General features: G+C 47.9%; 1 protein-coding gene and 1 long non-coding RNA gene across 6 annotated transcripts in view; both read right to left on the bottom strand.

Moving 5' to 3' along the window:
• SREBF2 (sterol regulatory element binding transcription factor 2) overlaps positions 1–17,805 on the bottom strand; it is a 56,885-nt gene extending 39,080 nt beyond the window's left edge. For all 5 annotated transcript variants that reach the window (XM_081587699.1, XM_081587702.1, XM_081587698.1 and 2 more), the window contains exon 1: positions 17,553–17,805. In XM_081587699.1, coding sequence (XP_081443825.1) covers positions 17,553–17,640 — 88 coding nt within the window. In that variant the 5' untranslated portion in view covers positions 17,641–17,805. The remainder of the gene's footprint in view (positions 1–17,552) is intronic.
• Positions 11,997–17,534, bottom strand: LOC145544701 (uncharacterized). Its single transcript, XR_014081582.1, has 2 exons — positions 16,358–17,534; positions 11,997–15,466 (listed from the first exon to the last, which is right to left on the bottom strand). It is a non-coding gene; the product is annotated as an uncharacterized LOC145544701 (long non-coding RNA).
• Positions 17,806–18,948: the final 1,143 nt, after the last annotated feature.

Genomic DNA, 18,948 nt, shown 5'->3' with positions numbered 1-18,948 from the left:
GGTGTGTGATGTGTGTGGAACGAGAGAGACCATAACCAGTGGGGGAGAGGGAGGTAAACACAAAATCTAATCCCCAAAACATATCCTTGCTTTCAAGCTGATGAACCTGTCTCCCCTCCTAGGATTTTTTTTTCTAATTAAAGAATCTTAAAAAAAAACAAAAAAGTCCAATGTAGACCCATATCAAACCTGAGGGTCAATGGTAAGGCAACTTTTCATTTGTCCACCATTTTGCTATTTGTGATCACCCCTGCTTTCTCAGGACCTGAAACATCCGTTATCCCCATTCAGGTCACCTGGAGGAGCAGTAAAGGAGCTGGGCTGTCAACCACTCCCCTCAACACAGAAGCCCTGAAGTGCAAACAATGCCAGAAGGAACAGAGGGACAGCTACAACAGGCAAACTGCTGCCTTACAAATCGATCCACTCTGGAGGAGATGGCAACACTCCAGTATTCTTGCCTGGAAAATTCCATGGAAAGAGGAGCCTGGCAGGCCACAGTCCATGGGGTTGCAGAGTCAGACATGATTAAGAGACTGAGCGCACACAGAGTTATCAGAGAGTCTGATCGCATCAGGAGAAGGATGAATGGGTCTATTTTACAGGCGCAGCAGTAAGGGGAGGGCATTTCTCTAAAAGCCGCATGCATCCATGGTGTCTTATCAAATGTGCACTGGAAAGATAGCATTTGCACAAGGTAAATCTGAAGATCTTCTGTTTTCTGGAGAATGCCGAAATTCCCGTGTTTCAGAGATGTGTGGCAATGGCTTGAACGTGTGGTAAGGAAGCCTGAATGTGCTCTATGGCAGAGGCCAAGGTTAGACCCTGAAAGACAATTCAGAAAGCAAGGTACGTCCAGTTGCACCTCAACAAATACCAGTCCAGGAATCAGAAGAGACAAGTCACCCATGCCAAAACCCACTGATAATTCGAGAAGAGTCTCTAAGGATTTGGGTCATATGCCACAGAACTCTTCCCTTGATGCAACATTTAAGAAGCCCCAAAGGGAGGTGGGAAAAGAAAAAAGACTGAATTGTGAAAAATTGAGAGTTTAAACTACAATAACTGAGAGATGACAACTAGTGGAAAGAGCCCCCTGCCCCACCCAAGGGAATATTAAGACTGTTAAAGAAATTAATAAGGTTTGATTTGTACAACTATTATTTTGTATAAATGTGTGATCTGACAAGTACCCTCCAAATCTAGTGACTTGGAGTCAATATTTCCATAGAAAATGTGACCACTTATGAAATTTCTTGAAAATAAGTACTCAAGAAATGAAATATCCTCAAGATATCCTTTGAAATTATATGCTATGGCAGCTCTACAGATAAAATTATTCTAGAGATCTCTCAACTAAAAAAAAAAAAAAATTGATCCACTCAAACACCGGAAGGCACATTCATTTGCTAAGAAGCTCAGGGCACAGGGATAGAATCATGTACTTCAGGGGAATCCTGGGTCACAGTCCTGGAGAGAGGGAGGCTGGAGGAGGTGCCGAATGACACAGGATGACAAGCGGGTGACTCAAGTATCCTATATTTTAAGTGAGGGATGAGTGAACACTTTACTGGCAAAGAAACCACAGAGGAAAATTAGGCGGGGAGGTGGAGGTTCTCAAATGCTGTGTTTCATAACACACACAAAAGTGTCACACACTCCTCTGCACATATCGAGTATTACATAATAAAATAACACACTGAAAAATTAAGAGAGAAAAGAAAACACAAAGGGAAGCCAAGTCGTTCCCAGACGGCCTCTGGTCTGCCCTGGCTCTCTCGCCACCTGCCCAGGCTGGGCATCAGGGGCAGCCCCAGAGGACCTGGCTCAGCTGACCGGTGCCGTTGTCTTTGGTCCAACAGAACCTGAGCCGGCTCTTGAGTTCCAATTGAAAGACAGCGACCTGCGGCAACACCTTCAGTTGCTCTTTTCTCCTTTCCTCTGCAGTGAGTTCGCTATGAATTCCTGGCAGGTCTCCTTCCACAGGATCACAGGGTTATCTCTTCGCTCCCTCCTGCCTTGATTTCAACCGCAGCCTTCCACCTGGTGACAACTGTCTTGAGTATCTTGTTGGGCCAACAATCTTTCAAAACAGATCAAACAGGAGTTTCATAGCTTCCCACCAATGGCTCCCTCTGACTCCAAGGGATTTCACTTCCCACTCACTTTAGCCTGTCATCCACCCTGGAAAAGTACCCACTCCCTTCCTTGTCAGCACAAGCCTTTGGGAGGGGAGGAGGGGCTCTTGCTCTGAATGCGATCACCTGCCTCACCCTTTCTGTTTGTTACAGCCTTCTTCCTTTTAATTGCACAATTCCATTTCAAAACGACTTACAATTTCTTTCACCAAGGACACTTTTCTACTTCAGGTCTAGCCATCTTTTAGCTCCTGAATCCAGCTGTGATTTGTTTAAAAAAAAAAAAAAATTGTCCAAAACTTGAAAATAAGCAGGGGAAAAAAAAAGTACAGTGTCTCTAAGTCCTACCTGTCTACCTAAAGGTCATCTGACGCTCTCCGGAAACACAAAGTGGTCTGACTTCCTCTTTACTACTCATCAGGCACACATTCTGTAAAATGAGATGTTCACATGTAGAAAATAAACAAGTTGCAAATGACTTGTCTGGTGAAAAAGATAACCATGAAAGCTTTGTCTTTATTGCTCTGCAGGACAACAACCAGTTATGTATCTGAATTTGCAATCTTAACTTCTTTCCTACCATGTGAGTATCAGTTTCTTGCATTCTCCTTGAACCCACCTTTGTCATCCTGCTGTTTTCCTCAGTAATCTTCATAAATCTTCGGTACATGCTAATGATATACTGGTATAAGAGTATGCTTCTAACATTAAAGAGTTTATTTTGTCATATTACATCCAGTAAGACATATTTTTTAATACTTTCCTTAGATCTTGTGCTCCACAGGCACCTAGACAAAACCTTCCACTCCCTGGGCCTCTCTAGGCACTCAGCACTCTGGTAGTTAAAATTAAGACTTCGCATCAACTCACTGAGATGCCCTCACATGCAACCTTCATGCACTCTATAAAAACGGCAAACACACTTTCTGAACCAAAAGTGGAAGGGACACCGCCTCACAATGGGACAAGATATTTTTGAAATTTGGATTACCCAGGAAAATCTAGACAAATTTCTGCAATTTCCACAAAGCTTCCACTTTTGGTGAAGGAGGTATGTAAATGCAAGGTTTTAAATGTGTTGAACACCCACTGTGTGCTGGCACAGAGATGACCTCGACCTCAAGGTGCTGGAGAGAGTGACAGATCTGGTGGTGACAGTCACAGCAGATGAGGACAACACAGGGGATGTGATAAAATCACTGACTCCAGCTGGTTGAGCAGCTTCCTGAAGAAGCTGGAATGAAGGCTGAGCAGGATGCTGGGTGAATTCTAGGCCCAGGGAATCTTGTAAGTCACGGCTCGGAGGCCTGGAGCTGCATGGTGAGCAGCAGGAGGGCACCAGGCTGGGCAGGTGGTCAGGACCAAATCCTGAAGGGGTCTGCAGCTCATGGTAATGAACTTGGTCTCTCTCCTTCTTAAAGAAGGGAAAGCTACAGCCTGCAGTCCAGCAATGCTCTAGGAAGGGGAGCCCTGCAGCTCAGCCCTGCTCACTCTGGTTTGTACAGGGGGCTACTGGCCTGCCCAGAGCCCCCAAACACCATATATGTTCATTAAGAATCATTCTGAGCAAAGACTTAGGGCTGAGTTCTGACTTGAGAGGAGAATATCAAAACAGCTAAAACAAAAGTTAGGGTAACTTCATCAACGGAGGAAGAGATTTCTGAAAACTGATTAAAGGAAAGTTCTTTTTTTTTAAAAAAAATTTTTTTGGCCATGCCACACAGCATGAGGGCTTAGTTTCCTGACCAGGGAAGTCTCCAAAGGAAAGTTCCAGTTATGTATGAAAACTGGGAAACAGGCCACCTATCTCTTAGGGGTTGTGTGACGGGAGCGTGGCAAACAATCATATTAAAAAAGAAAAGCGGGATGTTGAAAAGTTAAACCAAGAATTCACTGGAAGGCCAAAGAGAACAGGGATTCTCAAGTTTAAATTCAAAGAGGGCTTTCTGTGTGACAAATCAGAAGGCTAGCTGGAACTCTCAGAATGTAACTGTGCTGCCTCTGGGAAATTAATTGATCTCTCCAAGACTCAGTTTCTCTACTTATAAATATGGGAACAATCCAAATTCCAATGGATATATATTAATATATAGGGATATGACCAGCACATACTAAAATGTCTTTGACTTTTTCATAGTTTCTTTTTTACCTAACATTTGAAAAAGGGTTATTTGTAGCTTAGCTTCCAATTTAACCTTTGAATAAAAGCCAGTAGTCACACTATTGATGTTTAAAAGCAAAAACAACTCAGTGACAAACCTAATAAACTTATTTCCTAACTAGAAATTATATTTACATTTTATTCAAATGCAGAGAAGGTGGTTATGACTGAGATCAAATTCACTTCCTATTGATTCTATGTGGACAACATAATAATAGCTGTCACTAATACCTACTTACTACTTCACACAAACCCAGATGCTAGTATTACTATTCTACTTTACAGGTCACAAAAATGAGGTTCAGGGAAGTTAAACTATTTGCTCAAGCCCTTCATACAAGCTACAAGATCTGAATTTATATCTGTATTGAGGTCTGCATATCTCTTCCATGCACTCTATTTCCCCCCACAAAACAAACATTTCTTGGATTTTACAACTTGGGAGAAAGATGCAAGACGGACCTAGAGCGACAGTAAGTCTGGGGAATCTGGGTATGTGTGTGGGGGCACTTAATGTAACCCGCCTCATGACTCCCAATATTAAGTTCAATATTAAAGAAAGAAGATCCATCTCAGGGTAACACACATGTAACCGACTCATGGGGGAGTAGAGGAGGGAGATTTTTGCCTGACTGTATTTTGCTAGCATACTTTCCTCCCGAAGTATTAAACCTTTCTCCAGATGAGACCTTCTGCCTTGACAAGATGCTCCTTTCCAGAACACACCTCTTTCTTCAAATAAAGAACAAACCAATAAAGACACATCCCTTAAGACCTGCATTCAACACACATTAACTGAGCCTACAGTGTGCCAGACACAAAACTGAACACATCAAGAGGCACGTGTTCTGGTGGAGAAACCCTGTGTGAACACCTGCCAGGGCTGGGTGCTGTGTGCTGGGATGATGAAAGGCGCACGATGCAAGAGGACCCTGTCAGAGTACATTTCCTAAAAAGCTTCTGTTGTTGATTTTTACTGCAATTCATCTCATGCTGGAGTGTGAGTATTTAGAGACAAAGGTTAAGTGTGATTTTTTCTTTTTTTTTTTACTAGAAAAGAACTTCATTAGCAGTGTCACCCAGTTGTGTCTGCTTTTAACACCTTGCTTGCACTTCCATTCATCACGGTATACAATTCAAATCATCCTGTGAGGTAGCTTTAAGCACTCTTAAATGAGTTAATATATGCACAGCACTTAGAACAGTGTCTGGCACAGAAGTGCTTGAAAGTGGTGATGGTGGTGGGGGTTGTTACACAGGAAGAAACAAGCCCAAGTCCAACGAGGGGTCTTAGGCAGGTGAGTCCACGAGGCTCCATCCTGCTCCAGATGTCACCCCAGCAAGCACGCTGGGGGGTCTTCCTCTCAGGAGCCCTCCACCCTTGGGACTGCCCCACCTCACAGCAATTGTCACCACCCATGGGAGACCCCCACCCTGGGTCCCAGCTGGGAACCCAGGTCTTACCCAAGACAACATTAGAGGCATCAGATCTGTTGACTGCCCACATTTGAAAGGCTGTCCATCTTGTTTTTTTATTCTTTTGAAATGCATGCTTTTAGAAACAGATCAAGAATAGATTTTTGAGAACAACAATTAAGAAAAAACTCAAGCCAATAACTAGCAGTAATAATAAAAATAGTATAGCAATTGTTCACATTTCCTGAGCTCTTACCACGTGTTAACAATTACACTAAGCACTTGACATGGATTTCATCACTTCATCTCCACGACATTTTGAGATAGGTGCCTTCATCACCTCCACTTCATACACAAGGAATACTAGGCACAGAGAGGTTAAGTAACTTGTCCAGCATCACTCAGTCAGCAGGTGACGGAGCTGGGACTGAAGAGCCAAGTTCTCAGCCACGGCCCTGGACAGATGCTTTGTTTCTGTTACTGTGTGGATGTCACCAGACAGCCTCGTTCTTGGATGGGAACAAACATCCCCACCTCAGGAAGGAAAAGGGTGTCATCTCAGGTGTCCTGCATCTCCTGACCCTTCATCTGCTCCCACCCTGCATCGCACTGGTGTCTCACTCACTCTCCCGCAACAAAGAGACTGAAAGTTGAACAACAGGCAGACAGGAAGACTCTCAGGAACGCCCTGCACAATCCTGTTCCAGGAAGTGGTGCTGCACGGTGCCAGGTGACCGAAGGTCCACAGAGTCTGGCAAAAGCCACTTCTTCCACTTAACTATCCTCCTGGGGAGCAAAGTTCCAAAGCTGGAGATCTCAACCTTTCCCACTCCTTAAACCATTCAGTAAAGCAACTATACTCCAAGAAAAATTAATTTTAAAAAAGTCATTCAGGCAAAAGTGAAAGACCTCAGTGACTCACCAACCTACCCTTCCCCAAATCATTACCACATCCGCAAATCTCCCTCAGACTAAGGACAAAAATAACACTTCCAAAGCAGGTTACTAAGCCCTGCTACAAATCACCACCCAGCACGTTCATACCTGCTGTGCACTGCAGTGCTGGGAGCTCGGGGAATCCGCATACAGCACAGACTCCAAAGTGCCGGTTCCCTTCCCACCCAACAACCTCACAGGAAAGAAACCCAACCAACCCCAGAAACTGTGACAAGGGTGAACAGACAGGTGCCTCTGTCAGAAGGCAGAGAAAGGGCTGACTCATCCTGGCAGGCAGGGAAAGCAGAGCCTCGAAGGGTGAAGAGACGTTTGTGACTTAGAGGCATGGGTAGGTGCCGCAGGCAAAGGCAACGGTATGAGCAAAAGCATAGCACCAGGACATGTCCTGGAAGGAGCTTCAGCAAAGCACATGGAACAGAGTGGAGAGACGGAGCTGCCTACACTTGAGCTGTGAAGGGCCTCACTAAAGCCGCCTGGCATGGCACAGAAAACACCGCGGACGTCTGCCATTTCTGCTCCGTCTGCCATCCTTCAAGCTGAACCTCCCATGCACCCTGATCTTCCTTCTGGAGAACCCACGCTGGGTGGTCTCAGCGGTAAGGTTTCCTGCCAGGCAGCTCTGATGAATGCATGCTCCCACCAGGAACGTGACTCTAGGAAGCAGGGACAAGCAGAGGCCGCCAAGGCGGCGGGTCCTAAACAGGCTGCTTCTAAACAGGCTGCTCCAGCCTCTCCTTAGCTGGACTCTACTGCCGAGCTGCCCTTGGCTCTGGCCCATGTTCCCGGTCTGGCTCTCCTGCTTCTCTGATCAGTCCACTCACTGTCCTGCCAATAAACTCCTTTTCTACTTGAGCTACTCAAAGCCAGCTTCTGTGGCTCATCACCAAGCCTGCCAACTGACAGCACACGGGAGCAGGAGAAGGACCTGATCAAAACTATGTTTGAGGAAGGCCACAAAACACAGCTATCGCCTGAGCACAGTGATCAAGCCTTACCAGGCGGCTGTCTGCTCAGCCTGGGACACTACTGCGCCTGCTCCCCTGGCCGGTGCCCCTCCTGGATTCTACCCCACATGTTACCTTCCACACTGGAATCTTTGGGGGTGTACCCTGGTGGGCCTCTTAGGCACATTAAAGTTTGAGACCCTCAGTCCTACATAGTGCTCTGGCCACAATGAATCACATATTCCCAAACGTGTCAAATTATTCCCAACACCCTGCCTTTCTGAATTCTCCTTTCTAAAATACTATTCATTCATCCTTCACAACTCAGCTCAAATGCCAGTCTCTGTGAAGATTTTCTACTCCCCTTCCTTAGTGTTTGAAAAACTTGGGACTTTGTTCCTCTGTTCTGGCCTCTGTTGCATTTTGCTCTGTATTGTGACTGGCTGCTTAGATGTCAGCTCCCTGAAAGTTGAGACTTTTTCATTCATTTCTAATACTTGAGTCTAGCAGATATGCTAGCTTGTATGGGACCCAGCACAGAGCACAGATACGTAGCACAGAGCTAGGAACGTAGTGGATACTCATGGGGAACTGGGATGAATAAATTTCCTAAATTAAATTTAAAAAATTTAAAACAACTTCTGACCAGAATAGCGGTCTCCAGACAGGCTTGTGGAGTCAGGGCATCTCCCACCTCATTCCCACAGGGTAGGGAAGAGTACGAGCTCATGTCAGAAGGCCCAAGTTCACTCCTAATGCCACTTCATCAGCGCCGTAAACCTCAGGCAAACTGTTTTATCTGTCTCTACGTCTTCATCTGCAAAATGGGAATAAAATCAAGCACCTCCCAGCACTGTCAGGAAGAGAAATGTATCAGAGGGACTTTTGTAACGTGTTAGGCCTCGAAGGAACGTTTACACTTAGGAAGAAGCAGTATTTCCATGAGTTGCTATGGGATGATGAAGGCCTGAGCCAAGAAGACTCCAGTTTAACACGGCAGTTCCACATCTGGTTTAGCGGCCAGAATTTCATCACTGATCCAGTCTAGTCCCTGAACCCAACAGACCAGTTCCATGGGACAGATGCAGAAGCCACATTATAAGGGACATTTAAACGTGTTCATTAGCAATTCCGAAGGCCAGAGAGATGCAGAAAGAGCTCTGTTTTCCAGCTTCCAAGCCGTTCAATGGTTGAGGATTAGTTTCTAAACAGAGGTATCCCCAGAGAGCCTTCCTTTGAGGCCTCGCTCTGGGATCCTGCTACTCTTTAAAAAATTCCATCATGTCAACAAAGTTTAACCCGTGAGGCTTGTGGTTCAGAGATGAACACTTGATCTTGTTCTGTGACTGCTCCTTTGTGTCCACTCACCACACCTACAGAAGCCCTTTTAAAAGGAAAAAATAAACATTTCAAATGTATTCTAAAAAAGGGCCCTTGGTCCTAAGAGTCCACTTGCAACTTGTAGTTCCTCGTTCACTCTCAGATAAGAGTCGAAGAGAATGTTACACTCCCTGCCCTCTTCCGTGCGTGTGCTGTAGCTTCAGGCAAGTCTCAGAGCACCTGAGACGCAGAGAGCCCCAGTCCCCGCTCTGCAGGACAGAAGGCTTAGAGAAGTGCTGTGGCATCCGGGGAAGCCACTTCAAGCGTCCAGCACAAGGCAGACCCTTCCTGATAAACACATGTGGACTGAAGGGAAACCTGAGCAGAGGAGGCTGGTCTCTCCAGCCCCAGCCCACCACCCACTCTGAAGCCCCCTACATCAGATGGGGATTTGGCATGTGGGGGAGGAAAAGTACATGGGTTTTGGAGTTGGACTGAGGTCACCATTTTACAACTTACTAGCTCTGATCTGGGCCTCAGTGTCTTCCTCTGTAACATACCATGCAACTGGAGAAAGAATTAAAAGCAAAAGACAGTGTACGTAAAAGGCCATACACACCGTGTGAAGGCAGGGACCTTGCTCACCCTCCCAGGGCTATACCCAGAGCCCAGCACAATACAGGCCCTCTGAAAGGGTCTCGACTGCAGAGCTAATCAGACACTGTGCTGGGCACATAGTGGATGCTGCCTACAGTGTGATTTCAAAACCTGATGAAGGATAGAAAAGAAGCAGCGACTGCAGAGAGAGTCAATAATTAATAAAGAATAAGACAGTCACATTTACCTAGAGAACTGAGGCACCTCAGGATAAATGACAGTACATCTGTAGGATCAAGATGAAATGGTCCCCTATTCATTATCAAATATGGTGTATGTCTGTAGGAAGAATCACATGACGGGAAACAGCTATTGCATGCCAATTTTGGTCCTGCCCAACAAATAATCACAGACAGTCCACCTGTCTAGCTCAGAAAAACCACCCCCATTGACTTTTAACAGTTCAAAGGAAAGTACTGTGAGAGGTGAGGCTATTCATAACCATAGGGCATTTCCTAAAATATCTGCAGATTTTGGTGAAAAGTGGTCATAAGAGAATTACAACGAAGAATGCTATAGGAATACAGAGTCCCAAAGAACTTTTATGCAAGGATAGAGGATCCACAGACTTTTGGCAGCAGACAGGGCTGCTGCCAAGACACTGAAAAAAAGGGAACTCAGACAGAAGAGAGTCCCGATGAAACAACGTAAAATAAGAAGTCATTTATCAAGTCCCCCAAGGCAGCGGAGGGCTGAAAATAAGGAACTGCTGTACCTTTAGAGCAATTCTAAACGTACAGAGAGCAAGCCAACCCGATGAAGGATCACTCCAAGAAACCAAGTGGAGCAGAGGATTAAGCGAGTCGCAACCACTAGGGTTCTGGGCAACAAAGGGAACATCAGAAGCACACGAAGGGACTGCTCAGGAAGTTGGCGGCTGCTCACTGACCGTCCGGTGGTCTCAAGCACAGGAAAGTCAAATGAGGAACCAGGAGACCAGGACAAAGAAGCCTGTTATCTGTGCATTGTTGGGGGGCTGGGTGGCATCAGCCCTAAACTGGCATAGAGACAGCAGAATAAAGGGACCAGAGTTTTGGACTCTAGCTGGAAGCTAAGGAGAACAGGCCCTCTCCTCCATCATGATGGGGGAGTAAACTGGTCCATCCAGCGTGGAGAGCATTGGACAGGACCTATCGAAATCACAAAGGAGTCAGAAGAGGATGTTACTTCTTGCTTCCTCCTTTCGTATGTTTTCTCTCTTTTGATTCTGGCAGCACCTGTGAGGTAGCTATCACCACCCCACCTTGAGCCAGCAACCCCACCTCCAGTCATTCATCCTGGGCCTACACCTACACATGGGCTTCTCAGGTGGCTCAGTGGTAAAGAATCTGCCTGCCAACGCAGGAGACACAGGAGATCCGGGTTCAATCCCTGGGTCGGGAAGATTCCCTGGGGAAGAACCAGTGACCCAGTCCAGTATTCATGCCTGGATAATCCCACCGATAGAGGAACTTGGTGGGCTACAGTCCAGAGGGTCGCAAAGAGTCAGACATGACTGAGCACACAAACATACCTGCACATGTGTGCAATGATGAATTTACACAGCTATTCACACTAGCACATCTTTCATAGTAAGACTGGAAACACCCTCAAATGTCCACCAAAAATGGACTGGGCAGATGAGTTACAGTGCATCTATATAATGGAAAACCATGCAGCAGTGAAGACTGGGAAGATCTCTAACATCAACACTGGCAGAAAAACAAAACTTATAGCATGCTAGCTATTTGTGAAAAATAAAAAGGGGAGCAAAAGTGAAAATCCATACATGCTATTTGCTTCTATCTGCATTAAGTTTTGAAGGATGTAAAGGAAACGAAAAAATGAATAACCTGGGGGTTGTGGACCCTAAGGAGATGATGACAGGGCTGGGGGCAAGACTTTCCATAGTACCCTTTTCATATTTTTTTATTGTGCTTTATGAATGTATCATTAAAAAAAATATTTTCCAAGTGGTAAGTTCCAATCACCACAGTAATTTATCATATTGAAAAAGTTTTTTTGATGAAAGGGCTACAGCTGGCAGTGTGTAAGAGCTATCACCCAGCTCTTGACTTGAAGAGTCCTTGATGAGAAACACATACCAACGAACTAACTCCAAAGTGATGTGCTCATCTGTGTTCAGGGCAACAGTACTTAGGTTAATGAAAAAACTGCAAACAATGAAAATGTTCCACAGGGACCCGAATAGGCATTTGCCACCTCAGATGAATTACACTAGATAACGTGACAATTACACCTCAGCTGTCTCCACGTACAGCAACCCATAAGTGAAGATGCTATAATGTTTCATGTGCACTTTAATATAAAGTTCATACACAAACCCAGCAGGAGTGACAATTTGATATTCAGGGGGCGCTATTTGAATAAAGTCGCTTAAGAAGTTCCTTTTTTAATTATGAAATTGAGGAAAGAAAAGATCTATTTGATACAGAAGCAAAAATTCACTTTTTTAAAAAAAGCCAAGCCTGGGCTGAGTATGAGGATGACAGAAAAGACTGAGAGGCAGGCAGCACTCAGAACATTGGGCCACAGGCCCCGGTGTGAGCATGACAACGTCTGTCAAGGGCGAGACCAAACAGACCCAGGAAGGAGGAGAAACCCAGCAAGACTGGCTCAGAGGTGTGAGCAAGCCCAGAAAATGTATCCCAGGAAATGGGACTGGATGAGACCAGGAGCTAAAAACTCATAGAAAATAAACAAGCTAAAAGCAACAGCAGCTCTTTCAACCCAGACACCAGCACCAGCGATATATACTTCAGGGTCAAGACAAAGCTTACATCTTGAAAATGGGGTAAGAGGTAGATTGAGGCTCCACCTCACTGAGCAGTTCTTCCGAAGCATGACTCACTGGAGAGACATGGAGTCAGTTCCTACCCCTCTCCTCACCTCCTCCCCCACACCAGGCTGGCCACTCCAACCTTCCCAGTGACGTGGACACCTAAGCTAGGGGCCCACCCAACACCTTGAACCTGAAGTGCTTCCCTCTCCTCATTAGACACACCTTTACAGAGTGCCTGTTTAGTGCCAGTAGTGTCCGGGGACTCTGCCCAAGACAGAACTGTCTGCCGGGAGAAGCCAGCAGAGGCCCAAGACAGTGCCACCCAAAGGCTCAGGAACCGCAGGTTTCTCGGCAGACAGGAGGGCAGGCTGGGTGACCAGCAGGGAGACTGCATGCAGGCAGGTATCTGACTCTGTGAGCCCTTCAGAGCCCACAGAGCAGGCACAGACCGACCACTCAGTCACATTAGCGGACATCCTTGTGGAGTTCAGAGCACCAGGGATAAAGACAAGAGCCCACAAGCTTCCAGGGAAAACAGGTCACACACAGAGGGTAGGAGTCAAAACGGTATCAGATGCCCAACTACTGAAAGCTAGGAAACAACGAGGCAGTGCCATCAACCTGAAATTCTAAACTCACCCCAAATATCAAATTGGAGAAGTTAGAATAAAGATATTTTTAGAGAGGTAAGGTCCCCCCAAATTTACTTCTAATGTACTCTTCCCTAGGAAGCTACTGGAGGATGTGCTCCATCAAAACAAGGGAGTAAAAAAAACACACACAAAAACAACAAGGGAATAAGGGCTTCAACATGCCCCTGACCCCAGCTGATAGTCAAGGGTAGTCCTCGTTTAAACGAGGAATAGACCTAGACCAACCATCAGACACAGCAAAAAGAGGAAAAGTATCAGAAGAGACATCAACAAGGGGAATAGAAAGAACTGACCACCAAACTGAGCTTCTGCCACAAGATTTAGGACTTAGTTATGGGAACATGGAAAGTAAGCAAGTGAATAAATGGGGCTATTATAAACCCTAGGGAAAAACAAACAGCAACAAAAACCGTAGAGGATCTACCCAAGAGAAAAGAAAACATGCCCACAGAAAAATCTGTACACGATATTTCTCACAGCAGCTTCATTTATAATAGCCAAAATGTGGAAACAACCTAAATGTCCAACAAGCGATGAACTGGTAAAACACGGAGTATCCATATAAGGAAACACTGGTGCAACATGGATGAACCTCAACCTTATGCTAAGTGAAGAAGGCCACTCAGTGTACGATTCCATTCATATGAAATGTCCAGAAGAGGCCAATTCACAAGGGCAGAATGTAAATTAGCTCACTGAAAAGTTTTTCCAACCTTCTCCACTGAGAACCGCTGCCCCTACTTGTCCTCCTGACTTTGTTCTTGTTTACTTAGGCTTGGACCACTTCACCCAATTGCTTCGTCCAGTGGATCTCCTAATTGCCAAATCCCACGAGTCCTTTCAGAGCCTCGTCATCCTTGCTGTCTTCTGCAGCCCTGTCTCCATCATCCACTGTTCCTGAAAAAGCTCGCTTCCCCTTAGGTTACTACACTTTCCTCGCCTATCCGGTTCCATCTTTTCCTCTCACCTCTGTCCTCAACTCATCAATCTGAGTGACTAGTCTTCAAACTCCACCCCCAGTTTTGAAGTTCTCCGAAGAATCTGTCTCTCATTTCCTACCAGCATCTCAATCTCTGTCCATTTAAAGACAAATTCATCACCTCCCCAAACCAGATCTTCCTGCTAGCTTCTGAACTCTCCCAATGTCCTACATCAAAGCCTAAACGGGAACTTAAATTCCACCTTTGCTCTGTCTTCAGGATCAAGTTTCACTGAGGCCAAGTCCTGTCATGTCCAGCACCTTGCACAATGGCTACTTCCTCTTCCCATGCTGTCACTCTTAGGATCGTCATCACACACCCAGATGACTGTCTCCTTGAGGCAGGCATGAGTTCTCTAGGTGTTAGATACCCTCTCTCCCCAACCACATACAAACAAAAAAAAAATACATGTGTTCATACCCACAGAGTCTCTTCTTCACCTGACTGGCTCCCAGAACCATCTAGCCCTAATCTGATCCAACACCAAGGGCTGGGCCTAATATTAATTATTCGACTCCTGCCTAGCTCAAAAACCTTGGACTCATTCAAACATTCCACAAATATTTAATTCTAGGTGAAATAAACAAAATAAAGGTCCTGGCCCTCATATGGCTGATGTTATGGAGGGGGGTGTATGGGTGAGCATTCAAGGATACCTGCAGACCACCAGTCTTCAGCCCGCTCAACTTTGCTCTAAAACCTGAGTCCAGGGCCATCTTTTTGGTGGAGTCTTCCTGGTAAGCCAGTATTTACCAAGCTTCATCCACACTTGCTGACTTTCACTAACTGTCCTGCATAACTGAGCTGTTCTATACTCAATATGCTTACCAGGTGGCACAGTGGTAAAGAGTCTGCCTGCCAATGCAGGAGACAAAGGAGATGCAGGTTCAATCCCTGGGTCGGGAAGATCCCCTGGAGGAGGAAATGGCAACCTACTCTAGTACTCTTGCCTAGAGAATTCCACGGACAGAGGTACCTGGTGGGCTATAGTCCAAGGGGTCGCAAAGAGTTGGACAGAACTGAGCATGCGTGCACACAGCACACACATACACACACACACACAAACACACACACTACAGTTTTATTATCACTCATCTCAAGCTCCACAAAGCCATAAAATTCTATCTTCCCTAACTTCTCATGTTCCCTACAGCTCAGAAACTACCGCTGGCATGTGAATACTTGTTGACCAATGAAGACAGGGAACCACTTTATGGCAAATCTAACATGGAGCCCTATGAAGCCACTGAACCACTGTGGGAGTTTCCAGAATGTTCATTTTACTCAACAATCTATAAGGATAAGGTTACTACTTAACCACCAGGTACTTCATCACGGTGGACTTCCCTGGTGGCTCAGCAGTAAAGAATCCGCCTGCAATCTGGGAGACGCGGGTTTGATCCCTGGGTCAGGAAGATCCCCTGGAGAAGAGTATGGCTACCCACTCCAGTATTCTTGCTTGGAGAAATCCCATGGACAGAGGAGCCTGGCAGGCTATAGTCCATAGGGTCGCAGAGTCAGACACGACTGAAGTGACTCAGCATGCACACACGCACTTTAATACATTATAAATTTATAAATGAAAACAAATAGGGACCAGTTTCGGAATGGGAATGCAAAATCCACACAAATCTCTTTGTGTGAGGCTGCTAGTAGGCAGTTATAGACATACTCCTTACTGGCTGTGTAAGCCTGGGTAAGTTAGTCAACTGCCTTGAGCCTCAGTTTCAGAATCTATAAAAAAGGGATGAATGTAGAGTAACAAGCAGTTTCTACCCGATGGAACTTGTTTTTTGTTTTTGTTTTTTAATTTTTATTGATGGAACTTGTTAAGGATTGAGAACACTGATGTGCGCTGATTGCTTAACACGGTGCCTGGCACACAAGTGCTCACAACATGCTAGCTGTCCTTGTTAAGTTCCAAGAACCTCCCTCCCTCCGTTTGTCAACATACCTCTGTATTTGGGAGCATCCAACAGAAAAAGTCTGTGGTTAGATTTAGGGCTTCATTTAAGAGTCTTACCACACTGCCTGGATGACCAAAATAGGAAAACAAGGTCAGGCCACAGGGTTGTTACAGAATCAAAATGAGAAATGGATCCTTTTCAGTTAGCTGCTGCCACTGTCTCTTCCCCTGGAAGAGAATCTTCTGCTGCCTCGGTTTCTTCATCTGTATGATGAGATGAAACTTTCATACCTGCCTGCTGCTGCTAAGTCGCTTCAGTCGTGTCCGACTCTGTGCGACCCCATAGACTGCAGCCCACCAGGCTCCCCCGTCCCTGGGATTCTCCAAGCAAGAATACTGGAGTGGGTTGCCATTTCCTTCTCCATGTAGTAAGATCCTGGTACAAGAAAGCACTTTGTAAACTCAAGAGCACACTGCACCTGAGTCACTTACTAATTAAGAGCATGGGTTCTGGAGAATCTAGAGGGAGTGACCTGAGAGAAGTTAACATCTCCGGACTTGAGTCCCCTATAAAACCGGAGCAGTAAGAATATCTACCTCAAGGATTGTAGTGAGGAACCAGTGAAACAATATAAGTGTTTGGGGCCTAGACTATCAGAAGAACCCAACCGCTGGGAGTTATTATTATTACTAGGACGACTAACCTACTCATTGGACTTCTCACCCCCAAAGATCAGGTGAAAAGACTGATGTTAGCAGCGACGGCAACACTGACCCAGAAACTGTGTGCTGTAACCAGCTTGGGTGACCTTGGGCAAGTCTCTGACCTCCAAACTTTGGGTTCCGAGATCACAAAATGACCCCTTGGGCTCCTACAGCTCTTCCTCTCCGCTGGGAAGGTGGCCGAAACAAAGGCCACCCGCTCCCCAACCTGTCCCCGAGGGGGTCGGGGGGAGCACAACTCAAAATTCCTGCGGCTCAACTCCCTTTGCAGCGCGACAGCAGGAGCGCCCGGGTCTCTATCGCGGGGAGATGCGTCCAACACTCTGCCGCCAACGCTCGCTTCATCAGCAACTAAGCTTCTCGCTGCCCCCCAAAGTTTTCCCAAGCGCCGGGAGAATTTGGCCGCGGCTCAACCCCGGGAAGACCACGGAGGGAGAGGACGCGGAGCCTGGGGGCCTGGCCCCGGGAATCTCCCAGAGCTGCCCACGCGGCCCGGAGGGGAGTGACAGGTGCGACGCGGAGCCGCTTGGGCCGGCAGGCAGAGCGGGACCTCGGACGGCGCGCGAGGGAGGCAGCGGCCGCGCGCTCTCCGCTGGCCGCTCCCGTCAGGACCCCCCCGCCCGACGACCCCGCGACCCTCGCAGGGTTTCCGGACACGAGGCGCCCCCCGGAGCAGCTCCCGCGCGGCCTGCCGGAGCCCAGCCGCCGGGCGGGGCTCAAGCCCGCAGCGCCCGGAAGGGTTGCGGACGGCCGCGGCGACCGCGCACGCCGGTTCTTCCCGCGTGAGATGGGGCTGCCCGGTGGCGGGCTGTGTGTGAGAAGGTGGGCGCACGCGCACCCGCGCGCGCCGCCGTAACCCCTTCCTCCCCGCGCGCGCCCCCCGCCCTCCGCATTCCCACCCACCCCACCCCTCACCGTCGATGTCCCCCAGGGTCAGCTCGTCGCCCAGCTCCGTCAGCGTCTCCATGGTCTCCAGACCGCCCAGCTCGCCGCTCCCGTCCATCGCCCGGCTCGGCGCAGAAGACCACCCCCCCCCGCCCCACGCCTCCTCTGCCGTCCCGCTCAGGGAGACGCGGGGGCGGTGCCGCCGTCGCCGCCCATGACACCCAACAGCCCCCGGCGAGTTACCGCCTCAGCGGCCGGTGCCAGCCGCCGCCATGTTTGCGCCGCGCGGGAGGGGGGCGGGGCGGCGCTGCCCCGCCCCCAGCCCGTGCCCTCCGTGGCCCCGCCCCCCGCGCTGCGCGCCCCCTTGTTTGTTGTCAATGGGACCAGGCTGGTCGTGGCCAATCGGCGCGCGGGCCGGCGCGTGGGGTGATGGCGCGTCGACGATCAGCAGCTCGGATTTGCATAGCAAGGCCCCACCTCTGGCGGCTCTTAAGCGAATACGAAGAGAGAGGCCCCCGGGTCCTCAGACCAACCTCCTTTCCCCGCAGGTTTAAAGGAACCGTTCCCTTTTCTCTTGGTTCGGCTCCGCGAACTAACTCGGTCCACCTGCTAGGGGTGGAAGGGTTAACGCTGTCCGCCCCGCGTCCGCTCGGCGCCCCCCGGAGCAAGCCGAGAGTACATTACGTCATCTTCCCAGCTGTCATCCTCCTCTCCCCCCACCCCCGCCTCGCTGCCCAGCCCACTGGGGCGGGCAGAATCAAAACTGGACCCCCAACACTGCCCCCCCCAACCCGAGGAGTTTGGAGATGCTCTCTAATCGCGTTCCTCCCAAGCCTTTCTACGGAGACTCGCGAACTGCCCGAGTGCGGGGCGTCTGTTTTACAAACTCTGCGCCTTTGCACCTACCGCGACCACGCGTTTACTCCAGCGGTCTCCCCCTGGGTACCTCCGAATCTCCTGCAGGCCTTTAAGATAGTGCCAGTGCCCCGGAACCACCACAGGGCTTCTGGGGTGCGGTGCGAGCACGACATTTGGACAAAGAGTTCCGCAGAGATTCTGAGGCGCAGCCCACCCACGGATACCCACTTCTTCAACCACCTCACTTCCCCACCTCGCAGCTGGTCACGATGTAAACAAACGTGCAGGTTTTTAGGAATTTATACTAAGGAATAAAAGTACGAGTGCTCCGAGAAGTGCGCGAGCACATGTGTTCAAAGGTGTTCATCACGGAATCCCCTGTAACCTGGAAAAACTGGGAAGCCCAATAAGGACCTGATGAATACATTACATCCACACAATGTAATACCATGGCATCGTTAAACATTACATACCCAAATGTGTATCTATTGACAAAGACTTTCACAATATATTGTTAAAAGGGAAAAGCTGTCTCTCTAGTCGGTGAGACAGCAGTTGCTTGGTGGTC

This window comes from Giraffa tippelskirchi, chromosome 4 (genome assembly GCF_054371585.1).
Source record: "Giraffa tippelskirchi isolate mGirTip1 chromosome 4, T2T-mGirTip1v1.2.pri, whole genome shotgun sequence".
NCBI lineage: Eukaryota > Metazoa > Chordata > Mammalia > Artiodactyla > Giraffidae > Giraffa > Giraffa tippelskirchi.
This window is presented reverse-complemented; position numbering and strand designations above follow the sequence as displayed.